The sequence below is a fragment of the Hirundo rustica genome, chromosome W (assembly GCF_015227805.2).
Source record: "Hirundo rustica isolate bHirRus1 chromosome W, bHirRus1.pri.v3, whole genome shotgun sequence".
NCBI lineage: Eukaryota > Metazoa > Chordata > Aves > Passeriformes > Hirundinidae > Hirundo > Hirundo rustica.
In genome coordinates this window covers 3,534,313-3,548,436 of record NC_053487.1, presented here as the reverse complement: position 1 = coordinate 3,548,436, position 14,124 = coordinate 3,534,313, and the positions used below count along the sequence as shown (strand labels likewise).

General features: G+C 43.1%; 1 protein-coding gene across 1 annotated transcript in view; it reads right to left on the bottom strand.

The window, feature by feature from the left end:
• LOC120764894 (kinesin-like protein KIF2A) overlaps nt 1-10,585 on the bottom strand; it is a 237,047-nt gene extending 226,462 nt beyond the window's left edge. The window contains exon 1 of the mRNA XM_058423934.1: nt 10,347-10,585. Coding sequence (XP_058279917.1) covers nt 10,347-10,410 — 64 coding nt within the window. The 5' untranslated portion in view covers nt 10,411-10,585. The remainder of the gene's footprint in view (nt 1-10,346) is intronic.
• Nucleotides 10,586-14,124: the final 3,539 nt, after the last annotated feature.

Below are 14,124 nucleotides of genomic sequence, written 5' to 3'. Positions count from 1 at the left end.
GACAAAGATGATTTTATAGAGTGAAAGTGATTTGAAGCCCTCAGCTCCTGGGGTGAAAAGAGGTCTCAATTTCTTTTGAGATAGAGACGATTTTAGAGATAGAAGAAGAGAATCCTTGTTTTGTAGAAGAAGAAGCATTCTTAAACAGTACCCCAGATACACTGAGAGGCCCATGAGTAGCCAGGGAAAAGGTTGCTAATAAGTAGAACAGCACAATCTGCAAAAACTCCAAGCAGTTGCAGATTTGTGACATTGGGAGCCACCAGACTGTTTTTGTCTTGTGGCGAATGTCTCCATAAGACTCTAGAGAGACTCCTCTCCCAAAGTGATGAAAGATTATGTTCTAATAGTGAAACTGACTGAAAGTCACAGGTTGTGTCTCTCTATGTTGTTTTGTAGAAAAGTTAACAGTTTCTAGGGGGAGGGAAGAGTGTTTTGAAGTTTCATTCTGTTTTATTTGGGGGTTTTTTTTCAACTTTTTCATCTTTTAGCGTGTGTTAAAACTATTTGTTTATTTTTAAGCTTAATCCTGCTTTCCTTTCTCCTAATCTTCTCCCACAAAAAGAGAATAAACACTAAGACCACTACACTAAATTTAGCAACCAAAATTTAGCGAACGTGAAACCACTACAGGCTTGTATAAAGGGACCTGTCCAAGAATGATGAGCTTATCTGTATGTGTTTTGGTCTGAGTGTTGCCTTTTCCAACACTGGCAATAAGGATGAGGTGCAATATCCCACGCAGGCTTCAGACTGTTTTCCACAAGAGTACTCACTGCCAAATTACAGTAATTTTAAAATTGCACTCACTTTTCCTTTTGTCACTTCACTCTGGCAGTCCACACTTATTTTGAGATTAACTAGAATATCAAGAATTATCTCCTGTCATTTAGAGTTTATGATCTCCCAATTTATAGCAAAAGCACATTTACATTTTTGGCATGTTTTACCCCAGTCATTTAATTTCATATCTCCTAAACTTCCAGCATAATGCAAATATTCACCGAGATGATACTCCTACTCTAGCATAGTAATGAAATTTCCTGAGAACAATGTTACTTTCTGTGTTATGACCAGGAATTAATAAATATAATAGGTGGAAAAAAATAGCCATCCAGTCCCAAAACTGATCCCAGAAGGCACACTATTATGTAGAAATTATTAGGTACACTATCATCACCTGTCTTAAATATATTGCTGTTCTTGTATTAAATATTGGGATATGTGAGAGACGGGACCACTGAGAGACATGTTAAAAGGATGATTTATTGCTCTTATCTTCATCAGTCTCAGAGAGGGTGAGAACATCTTCACATCAGTCATCAGAGGTCCTGACTCTCACATATCCCGATAAAGTGGTGCCCCCGCATTCGTCAGATTTTGGGACACTCTGGGGAACTGCAAAAAAGGCAGCTAGAAGAAGCTGGATCACAGGAAACAGATCCTGAAAGGAAGGATTATCAACACTCCAGTAGCTGGTGAAAGGAACCAGAAGAAGAACTGTGCTGCAGGTTCAAATACGGACGGAGCCCAAAAAAATAATTGCCTGACAGGAGAATCAGGTGAGCTTCGGGGAACAAGGGACAAGCATGTCAAGGAAACAGAGGGAAGTATATGAATGCTTAGGAGCATTGATACAATCTAATTCTTGTGCCTTACCCGAGCATGAACTTACAAATCTCTTGTGCTGGGTGCAGAAGAATTTCCCTGACGTAGATCCTGACTCGGCTTTTACTGCATCTCTCTGGGACTCTATCAGTGTTCAGCTTTATGACGCAGATACACTCAGAGATTGAACAGCTGCTAGATTGCTCCCGGCGTGTCGTGTGCTTAATGAAGTTATAAAGAAACGTTCTAGTTCAGGCGTGTCTTCGTCAGTCCCAGCGGGCAGCCTCGTGGCCAGCCCCCCGTCCCCGCAGCCAGCCCCACCAGCCCCATGGGTGGCCCCACGGGTGGCCCCCTGGCCCTGCTGGCCCCGCTGAGTATGGGCATGGTGGAGGAGTGGGCGGTTCCCTGCAACAATAGTGTACGTGTGTGGCAGAGCTGTCCATACAACAACATGGTGGGTCACTACAAAGAGCATGCATGTCTGTACAGCAGGATGGCGGCCCGCTACACAGAACATGCGCATCCGCATCCGTACAACAAAATGGCAGCTCCCTATACGGAGTGTGCGCTTCCGTACAACAAGATGGCGCTGCCCTACAAGAAGCATGCGCATTACCGCCGCCACCATTTCATGACTCCAGCATCCCGTGGCCTTCCCTGCTACACCACCTTTTGCTGCTTCTGTTACTGCAAGAGAGGGGGGGAGAGGAGAATGGATCAGGACCTTATAAAGCAATAGTGAGAATACAAGAGCGAGAAAATTATTTTATCCTGGGAGGACAGATCTGCTGGACTCAGGTCCACCGGATCCAGAAAGAGAACCGAACTTGTTTCCTCCTGATCCAAGAGACCCCTCAAATTTTAAATCATGGGACTTTCCAGGAAACAGCTTAAGATCTATTGATTGGGCAGAAGTGAGGCAGAAAGCATTAAAAGAGGGAGATTTTGACTTGGCAAAAGAACAGCTTTTAGCCATGCCAGTCAGATATGGCAGACAGAATGTGAATCCAAGATTGGAACCAATGATGAGTGACGAGATTGAAGACCTACGGAAATCAGAGAGCGCAGCGCCACCGCATGATGACACAGATTAACAACAATCCAACAACACAGAAACTTTCCAAGAGTCACAGAAGGAAATGGAAGAAGCTTGTTGACAGTGTTATCACAGAAGTTCAAAATGCAGGACTAGAGATCTCTACATTGAAAATACAAGAAACCTCACCGTGGAAATATTTAGGATGTAGAATAACAGAACAATCAATTAGGCCACAAAAAATTACAACTTAGAGCTAGTGTTTTTACACTAATCGTTAATTATTTTGTTTTACACATTTTGCCACAGTGCAGATTTTCTTAACAAATTGTATAACGCCACACAAACCTACACCTTATAACTTCTTACTACCTTTATAACTAATTCTATAGCTAAACTTTAAAACTTTCCACTACCTAGCTTGACAGGTTTCTGCTTAAACTACAAATCCACATTCTTGCTTCTGGTCTCTAAACCTGGATGCCTTTTCCAAGGTCTTAAATCAAACTCTGTATTAATTTCTATGTCTGGGCCTGTAGGCACAAGATTTTGGGAATTTTCTGTGTCTTGATTTCCCACAATTAAACTTCATCAAAATATTTTTTAATGCTGTACAAAACAGCACTTAAAGGAGGCTTATAAAAAAAGAGGGAGAGTGACTTTTTACACAAGCAGAAAGTGATAGAACAAGGGGGAATGGTTATACTAAAAGAGGAGAGATTTACATTAAATGTTAAGAAGAAGAAGGGTAGTGAGGCACTGGCACAGGATGCCCAGAGAAGCTGTGGATGCCCCATCTCTGAAAGCATTCAAGGCCAGGTTGGATGGGGCTGTGAGCCACCTGATCTAGTGGGTGTAATCCTTGCCTATGGTAGAGGGGTTGGAACTAGATGATCTTTATGGTCCCTTCCAACCCAGGCCATTCTGTGATTCTATGATTATTCCTCTTCCTCTCTAATTTACATTACAATTATTATTATAATTACTACTACTATCATTATTATATTTTACTTTGTTTCAATTATTAAACTGTTCTTATCTCAGCCCCATGAATTTTACTTTTTTCCTGATTCTCTTGGGGGAGGGGAGTGAGTGAGCTGCTGTGTGCTACTTTGTTGTCAGCTGGGGTCAAACCACAACATTTGTGCAGGTGTAATTTCCTACTAAGTTTTCATCTTTCCCTCAGCAAGGCAGGAATCTCAAGCATGTCTGATGGGGCGCTTCTAAGTCTATCATAAGCCTATATTATCTAAACACAGGTGTTCTACTTGCCAAACACACAAGGCTAAACAACAGCTAGTATGATATGTTTTTCTACACCCCAGCTGCAAGTAACTTAAGCATGTTTATAATCCTCCTCACCAATCTTCCCTTATTTTCCTACAGTCAGGAAGGCATTCAATAAATTCACAGACAATAGATCTATAAATAGATAATGGATATTTATTAGGACTAGGCAGAGTTATACTTCTAATATCCTAAATAGAATTCTGGCTACTGGGAGAAAAAAAATGGCATAAGACTGCAAACAGCAACAAGGCTGACCTGCTTTCCCTAGATAGCCTCTCCTACTGCAGGTGGGCAAGATGCATCATTGATCTAATCTACTGGGGGACTTTTTATAGAAGTGGTGAGCATACTTAAAAGGGGAAGGAGGAACCTCCAAAAAGGCAGAAACACTTCATGAGTTTTGTAAAAAAATTTCACACTCTTCATTTTCAGTAAAAGTCTTATAGAGATAAACCCAAAAGTTTTCATTCACTTTTCATAAAATTATCTTAATTTTGTCATATATTCACAAGACAACTTCCCTTACGAAGTATAAAAAAAACCCAAACAAAAAATAAAGGCAGTAAACAAAAAATCACAGAATCACAGAATCACTAGGTTGGAAGAGACCTTCAAGATCATCGAGTCCAACCCATGCCCAAACACTTCAACTAAACCATGGCACCGAGTGCCACATCCAATCTTTTTTTAAACACATCCAGGGATGGTGATTCCACCACCTCCCTGGGCAGACGATTCCAGTATTTTATCACTCTTTCAGTAAAAAACTTTTTTCCTAACATCCAACCTAAATTTCCCTTGGTGCAGCTTAAGACTGTGTCCTCTCATTCTGTCAGTTGCTGCCTGGAAAAAAAGACCAACCCCCACCTGACTACTACCACCTTTCAGGTAGTTGTAGAGAGTGAGTGATAAGGTCACCTCTGAGTCTCCTTTTCTCCAGGCTAAACCCCAGCTCTCTCAGTCGTTCCTCATAGGGCTTGTATTCCATGCCCCTCACCAGCCTTATTGCCCTCCTCTGGATGCATTCAAGCATTTCAATGTCCTTCCTAAACTGAGGGGCCCAGAACTGGACATGGTACTCAAGGTACAGCCTCACCAGTGCTGAGTACAGGGGAAGAATGACTTCCCTGGTCCTGCTGGCCACACTATTCCTGATACAGGCCAGGATGCCATTGGCCTTCTTGGCCACCTGGGCACACTGCTGGCTCATGTTCAGTCAGCTATCGACCAGTACCCCCAGGTGCCTTTCTGCCTGGACACTATCCAGTGACACCGTCCCCAGCCTATAGCGTTGCAGGGGATTATTGTGGCCAAAATGCAGGACTTGGCACTTGGACTTATTAAACTTCATCTAATTGGACTCAGACCATCTATGCAACTGTTCCAGGTCTCTTTGCAGACCCCTCCTACCTTTCAACAGATCGACACATGCTCCCAGCTTGGTGTCACCTGCAAATTTGCTGATAGTGGACTCAATCCCCTCATACAGATCATTGATAATGATATTGAACAGGACTGGCCCCAGCACAGACCCTTGAGGGACACCACTAGTGGCTGGCCACCAACTGGATGCATCACCGTTCACCACCACTCTCTGGGCCCGGCCATCCAGCCAGTTCTTAACCCAGCAAAGAGTGCTCTTGTCCAAATCGTGGGCTGCCAGCTTATCCAGGAGTTTACTGTGGGAGACAGTGTCAAAGGTCTTGTTGAAGTCCAAATAGGCAACATCCACAGCCTTTCCCACATCCACCAGGTGGGTCACCTGGTCATAAAAGGAGATCAGGTCATAAAGGGATCACCCATTTTAAACATTCCTGTAAGGTTTTACAACACACACAGGTCCCTTTTATGGCCTATATGAATCCCTGTCATTCTCAAATTTAAGGAAGATTAGCAGTTAGAGCTGCAAATTTATTCAAATAAGAACAAGACGTGCCATGATAGTATTTTCTGTCCTCTTATCACATTTTTCTTTTCCTACTACTTCGTAAGTGAAGGTTTTCATTCAATTGCTGGTAATGACATTCATATCTTTCCTATGAGTTGACAGCATGTAAACACGTTATAGAAATGGTTCAATGTTTTCTTATATGTATTTTTTAAATTCCATAAAACTGAACATAATTTGGCTTCTCCTGCCACCCTGGTTTTTCTGAGTTTTTTTAAAGCCTTCTGATTGTTCATAAGATGGAGTCAGTTTTTTTAGCTACTGTACAATATTAGGAGCAGTTTTCGCTTTTTCTCACACATGGTAACATAAACAAACCTTTTGTTTTTCATTCCCTGTCCTTTGTTTACATATTTCTAACCTGAAAACAACTGTAACTGACAGCTGGTCTGGCCATTGGCTGAGAGGTGATAACCCCAGAAGCCAATCCACAACCAGACCCACAAATGTATAAAAAGTAAGAAATAAACAGGCAGAGAGGCTCTCGGCCTTGGCTCGGCCTTGGGTTCTCTCTGAGGAGCAACTCTGCCCTGCAAATCTCTGGTCTCCGTGTTACTGCTTTGCATGCTGCGATCACAGTTTACCTACTGAGAAAAAACAGACACACAGCAAGCAGCTCTGCAGCATCAGTCCTTGAAAATGTAGAGGTTTATCCAAACACTGGCTTTTATGTGTTTTTGGTCACAGGTTTTAATAATATACAACATCTATTTTCTATTCAGTCCTATAAGAAATCCCTCATGAAACACTTAAAACTAATTAGAACTTGCCAAAAATTACAGAATATGTAACTTCTTTCCATAATGTTCTGGTCACATTCATTGTGTTCTAGGTGTCTTTGCAATTGTGTTGCAATGAACAAGTATGCCTTTCAACAGTAGTATTTCACAAAAAAAAGTGCTATTCTGTTAGTCTTTCTTTTTATTTAAAGAAAAATATAGTTAGCTGAAATTAATCAAGTTTTGTGTTCAGAAAATGTGTTTAGCATAACTGGTGTGGAGATGAGAAAAAAATCCATACTTTTTCAAATGGCCCAACTAAGATACTGAAACTTTATTCTTCTCTGGATTCAGCAAATAAACAGGTAAATAAGAAAATTTTAAAGAATTATTATACTTACATCTCAAAACAATTTTAGTTTTAAAAAAGGACTTTGTACAGACAAGGCAATGTGAAAAAAAGCCCAGACCAACACACCATTTTCTCCAAAAGTTTTTTAAATGGTTTTATCATGCTTTCATACTAGGGTAGTTGGTATGATACACAGCCCCGATTCTACCTAGAATGTAGTTTTGGGTAGAGCAGATTCAGGTAGCTCACAGTTACTGAACAAGATCATACTTTTCACCTTCACCTTGTCCATGCATTTCCTTTACACTGATAGTGTTGAGGTCGCATATCCCTCTGAGTCATTTGAGCTCACTAATCCTGTAGAAAACTAGCACATCCAAAAGTTTTCTAATGTCTTTAGTGAATCAAATCATCAATTAATGTATTAAATCTGAGAAAAAAAAAAACATTGTTGTGTTGGTTTTGACTGGGGTAGAGTTGGTTTTCTTCCCAGTGGCTGGTATGGGGCTATGTTTTGGACTTGTGCTGAACACAAGGTTGATAATATAAATGTTTTTTTAATTCCTGAGCAGGGCTTACACAGAGCCAAGGTCTTTGCTGCTTTTTGTACTGCCATGCTGGGAAAGGGGCTGGGGGGTGCATGGGAGGTTGGGAGGAGACAGCTGACCCCAACTGACCAAAGGGATATTCTAGACCATATGACATCGTGCTCAGTAAGGGAAAGAAGGAGGAGGAGGGGGAGATTTGAAGTTATGGCATTTGTCTTCCCAAATAACTGCTACATGTGATGTATTCCTGCTTTCCTAGAGATGGCTGAACACCTGCCTGCTCATGGGAAGTGGTGAATTAATTCCTTGGTTTGCTTGTGTGTGTGGCTTTTGCTTTTCCTATTAAACTGTCTTTATCTCAACCCATGAGTTCTCTCACTTTTACCTTTACAATTCTCCCCCTGATCCTACTGGGGGGAGAGTGAGTGAGTGGCTGCATGGGGCTTGGTAGCTGGCTGGGGTTAAACCATGACAATTGGCCACACTGGATGGGAGAGTTTGTAGAAACAACACAGCTGACAGGCAACAAGACCCTCCCTCTGTCAGAAGCAGATAGATCAATCTCAATTGCCTGTGCAACCACAGTTCAGGTCAGAAACCTACCTCCTGAAAGGCAACGCAACCTAAATGCAATCTAGTGCTGTCTGTCCTTTGATATATTTCTTAAAATGCTCCCTTCCACATACCTAGGACAGTTCCTCCTACAGTTTACTGGAAAGAGAATGACAGAACAGAGGAGTAGCCAGAGTCATAATGAAGCATCTCCACCTCCAGTCCCAATAAAAAATGAGCAAACCTCACAATAACCAGGACTCACTAACTCTGGTATGACACTGCAATCTAGTTGCTCACAAGAGCCAAATTAATACAAACACTCAAAATGCTATAGTTTGCACAACTGCTGTGAAGGCATCTCCCTACTATATTACAGATACATAATATATTTAATGTGCTACATCACATATGTAAGTGATACAGCAAAATATGTAAACCATTAACAGTACTGAAAATAAGGATTATTATGTCCAAGAGTTACTGTCCTCACTTCTGACATTATGGACAGCAGAACCCAAGGGGAAGGGGGGAAACAAGCAAAGCTTTCTCATGCCTTATTTTCCAAAGGTACACAAAACAAACAGCAACATTCATTAGTTCACACAAGCTTCAGAAAAAATTTTACAAGTTGCTACAGTGAGGTTTTCTGAAACCTCAGACAGAGATCTGTAGGAGTTATGTAAATAACTGCCAGACCAATCAGATCCTTCACGTGACATACAAGCCATTAAGCACAAATTAAGGGCTTAGGTTTAATATAGTGTCCAGGTAACACTAACTATTATTTTATTGTAGGGTTGAACTGTAGTATGGGACATGAGTAGACAAGCTGCATAAAGCTTGTTGGATGCTCGTTTCCTGTCTTATGACCATGGTAACTTCAGTGCTTTTGGCCTCCAGGTCTTTCTTCCATTAAAAATATCTGCTTATTATTTATCAAGCTCCTGAATCCAGAAGACAAGGGAAAAAAAAAAAAAAAGGAAAAAAAAAGGAAAAAAAAGGAAAGGAAAAGGAAAGGAAAGGAAAGGAAAGGAAAGGAAAGGAAAGGAAAGGAAAGGAAAGGAAAGGAAAGGAAAGGAAAGGAAAGGAAAGGAAAGGAAAGGAAAGGAAAGGAAAGGAAAGGAAAGGAAAGGAAAGGAAAGGAAAGGAAAGGAAAGCTTTCCAGAAAATCCCAGCAGAACCCCACCCCTGTTTAGTAGGTGTCATAGATCTCACAAAGGCATTCCCTCCCCTCTGTTGCAGTCCGGAGTGTGAAGAACAAGTTGGCTTTCTTTGCTGACAAGCTCTACAACAGATTACATATTCCCACTCAAATTGAAGACCTGAAGTCACAAATGACTTGTCATTGATTCAGTCAGTGAACTTCCCATTTCAGTTCTTGTTCTAGACAAATATGATAAATTAGTACCCTAAACCTAACACACACTTCCTTTATTCATGTGTATTTTTAGTAAGCAACATGCATCCTCCCATCAAGAAATACTGGGCAAGATGAGAAACACTGGATCCCCAACAGAGAAAAAAACAATTAATGGGCATAAATAGCAAATACTCTTCATGTATTTTAATCATAAGGAACAACTGGAGTAATAATGCCAAGCTTTTTTTGTCAAATGATGAAAGCATCTAAAGGCATTTCTGTCAGGGCAGACTTGTCACTTTTTCAGAACACGGCTCAAACGCCAAAGCAAACAAGAAGTCGTTACTTTGCATTGAAAGCATTTCCTCCTTCCATCACCTCATCCCCTCCCACCTACCCGCCAAAACCTCCTCATACTTTCCTCCCACCCACACCCCTCTTTCCCCCAAATCACCTCAACCCCATCCACAGCCACCCCGCACGTATCATAGCTCACCCCAAACTTGTCCCGTTTTCTCCTCCCCCATGAGCCCCTTCCATCCCTGCTTCATCTCTGTCGCATCCCCCTTCTCCCAACCATTTCAGCCCCTTAACCCACCCATTTCAGCCCCTTAACCCACCGCCGCGCCCCTCCGTCCCCTCCCCGGCCTGCTGCAGCCTCCCCGCCCCCAGCGGTAGCTGCCGCCGCTCACGCCCCACACAACCGCTCTCCACCGCCAAGCGCGAGCGCTCCCCTGACAACCGCAGCACGCACCAGGCCCAGCCACTTCCCAGCCCCGCGCACACAATAGGCCCCGCGGGCAGCCTCCTCCCCGCTCCCCCCCCCCCCCCTGCTCCACGCACCGGGGCGACGGCACTCGGCCGGCCACTTCGTCGATCTGGCCCCCTCCCGCCGCCCCTGCCTCATCCTGCCGCCCCTGCCCCACTGACCATCGCTGCGCTTGATCTCCACGTAGATCCCTATCTGAACCTTGCTGAAGTTGACCGCTGCCATCGCTTCATGGGGCAGCCGAGGATATCGGAGGCGCTGCCGGACAGCGTACAGGGGGGCAGTGAGGGCGCGCAAAGCAGCGACGGCAGCGATAGCAGCGCCGACCGCGGCGGCTTCGAGAGGGCAGGCGGGCGGAAAGGGAGGGGGCGGAGAAAAAGAGTAAAGGCGCCGGCCGGATATAACAAACACTGGTAGTTGCAGCGCCTGTGCAGCTCGCCGCGGTATCACTACAGGCCCGGCTCACGGAGAAGGCGGGAGCAGAAGCTCTGCCGCGGTTTGTCCTCCGCCCTTCACGGCATCTGGGCGGGGCTGGCAAAAGATGGGCGCCCCCACTCCCTAGGGGCTGCCTCCCTGCTCGCTTTAGCCTGGGCCAGATGTTCGTCCCAGCTGCGAGCCGCCTGTGCGAGCCTCTACACATGGCCCTGTCCCTGACTTAAAAATACACACGTGCGCCTCTTTGGCACCAGATAGTGACCGAGCTGCCTTGAAGTTTTAATATAATAGCTTTGTCTGCCTAATATCTATTCATAAGACTCCTGTGTGCCAAGTAAAGCAGCTTAGAAGCATGCTTTGTACTGTGAAAAACAAGGTTTACTTTCTTAGAAAAATTTATAAGTTTAATAAAAATAAAAATAAAAAAAAATAGTTAGGAGTGACAAAAGCAAAATACAGTTTCTTGGCCGAGGATGCTTGGCACCTAGCCAGACAGCATACCTGCTAACAAAAAGTTTGCTCCTTAAAAGTATCAGCCTGTTGCATATTTATAAATTCACATGCATGATTCAAACACTCCTTTTGAGTGTGAATTTCTTTGTTCAGTTTCAACCCCCCCCCCTCCCCCCAATCATTTTATCTGGTAGATCCATCTGCAGGTGGCTCCATTCTGTCTGATAGCACAGGTCCCATAAATTCTTCTCCCGGGGTTTTGGTCATCTTCATTTAGATAAGATACTTGATAACAGAAGTTCAAATAGCTTTTTGATCAGCAATCTTCATGCAGGAATGAAGGATGACTCCCCCTACCTTCTGGTTTGGCCAGTTTAGATGTTACAAAAAAACCCCAGTCTTTTACTTTTAACAATATGTTACAATCATAAAAAAATATACATTCATCACATTTCTAAACTCTATTAATAAAAGAAAATACAGTACAATCTTCCCACATTATACATACAGTATTCATTTTAATATTTGTGAAAAGCCAACTATATAATATGCATTTATAACAGTACTTGCTCCCCGACCTGCCAGCATTGGTCCAAATAAGTCCACACTGTCAACAGCATCCATCAATCTTCACCTCATGATTGCCTTTATACAACTTTAAAAAAACCCCAAAGCTCATTTCATCTTCCTTGTTTCCCTATTGTTAGGAAAATTAATCCACGAACACCAGAGGTTTATGTCCAAAAAGGAGACAGATGAGTCCTTTTACTTTATTCAAATAAAGGGAGAGGCCATGGGGCATTTCCCCTGGGGTCTCTCAAATTTTCAGAGGACGAAGCCTCCTTTTTATCCTAATTTCCCGGCCACATTTCCCTCTCTCTTTCCCCATTGGCTGAGGTACTTGAGAGGTACAGACTTCCCGAAATGCCTAAGATTCCCCTTTTAATGTATACCCCCCCCTAATTTTTAATTCTTATGGGATTTATGTGTTTTCCCCATTTTTACTTTTATCTTTCAATATTCAATTTCATTTGCAAACAAACCTACAGTTTGTAAAGGCAAATTTCTTCTTTTCCATTCATCAATCAGTAGAATCCTTCCCATTGTTTCTCTTATCTCTCAGTGCTAGTTTTATCTACCAGCAGACCCAGGGCTTGTTTGTAAAGACAAATCCTGTCATTCCTCTCACTATAATGATTACTGTACCTTAGGCAAGCCATTTTGTTAAATGCTGTCCCTTGGGTTTCTCTTCTGAGGATTGTTCCTAACATAATGAAGCCCTAACAGGTTTAGAATCACATTTTCTGTACAGTTTCCTAGTCACTTTGAGCAGCATCACATTTGTAGCTACTGTTTGATGGTTCAATTTTCTGTAATTGCTTGTGTGCAGAATTGCTTGTGTGCAGAAAATCCACGCTGTGAAAAGCCAGTGTTCACAAAGGAGACAGAGAAGTCTGACAACTTTATTCGAATAAAGGGAATGAGTTCACTAAAGCAGTTAGAGTTCACTAGTTCAGAAAGCCTGGGGTATTTCTCGAGGTCCCAGAGGACACAGCCTCCTTTTATCCTGAACTCCTGGCTGCATGTTGCCCTCTTCCTTTCCCCATTGGCTGAGGTACTAGGAAAGTACAGCCTTCTTTATCCGTTTACTGCATATTCTCCCCCTTAAACCTGTCATTTTCCTCCAAAGTTCAGAAATTCAGGCTTGTACCGACCCATATGTCTATTTCAGGAGTCAAACTGTCTGGGTTCTGTAACAAACCTGGGGCTTTAAGTTGGTAGAGACATTAAGACCCATTTCAAAGATGTTAACACCCATACCCTCACCCATCAAATTGTAAAGACATTAGCACACATCTTTCCTACTAACCCCTCCTCTTCTTTTTCTCAATTTGTCTTTATAAATGGTAGTAATAATTAAAAATTTTTAAGCACCCGGAATGATATAAAAATTAACACTTGAACCCCCATCCCCAACTTTTCCAATTCTGGTCCCTGCACCAGGTGTGGCAAGTAAAATGGCATAAAGTACATAATGACAGTTCATATTAGCCCACTAATATCTGGGGCTACTGATCTGGTCCACCTCTGCAGAGAGTTAGCTGAGGTTTCCCATCTTTTTCTTCCAGCTGAGAAGTCCAAATCTCTGGGACTTTAGAGTCCTTGACCCAGGTATGATGGGTCCACATGTGTTCAGGTGTCTTGACAGCTGTTTTTGTGGTCAGTAATACCTGGTATGGTCCATGCCACTTCGCCACCAGTGGTGCTTCTTCCCACTTCTTAATTAGGATCCAATCTCCTGACTGAATGTTATGAACAGCGAAGTCCAAAGGTAGGGTCTATGCCAGCTGATCTTCCTGTCAAAGACTTCACGAGAGACAGTATTCTGGCCACGTGCTGGTTTAAATACACATCACTTATCTCCACTCCCCACTAGGTTGAGAATTAACTGGGTGAGTATCTGTCATGGGTTAGCACAGTTTAATCTTTTAGTCATAGAGGAATGTGAAATGATTTTCTGGGTCAGGACTTGGGAGTTGTTTTAGAAAGGACAGGGACTTATCAGAAGCTTAGTAACAATATTGGCATCGAGTTTAACCCCTAAAAATGTCAGTTGCGACTTTGGGAGGATACACATAAAACCCGTTGGTTTCCTGTAGGTCACTCTTTTTCCCTTTGGCCAGAGAGAGAGAGCAGGTAACATTGAGTTGGGCCTGCTGCTCCCCCCTTTTGGGGGGGAGCTGGCCTGAGGCCTGGCCGGATTCTATCGGCTCCCGGGGGTCAGGGGGAAGGAGAGGTTGTTGCTTTACAACAACTACTTTCTCTAAACTTCCCTGGAGCAGGGAGAGATCTCTGCCGGGCCTCTGATAAGAGCTATGGGCACCATTTAGGCTGAGGCCGCCCTGATTTACACTGAGGGATGAGCCAAAAAGGCATTTATGATCCTGCCTGGTTTTTTTTGATTCTGGACTGCCTGGGTGCTCTGATCTCTGATCTTTTGGCGTGACTTCTTCCCCCCTCACCAGCTCAGCCCTGAAAATCTAACACCAT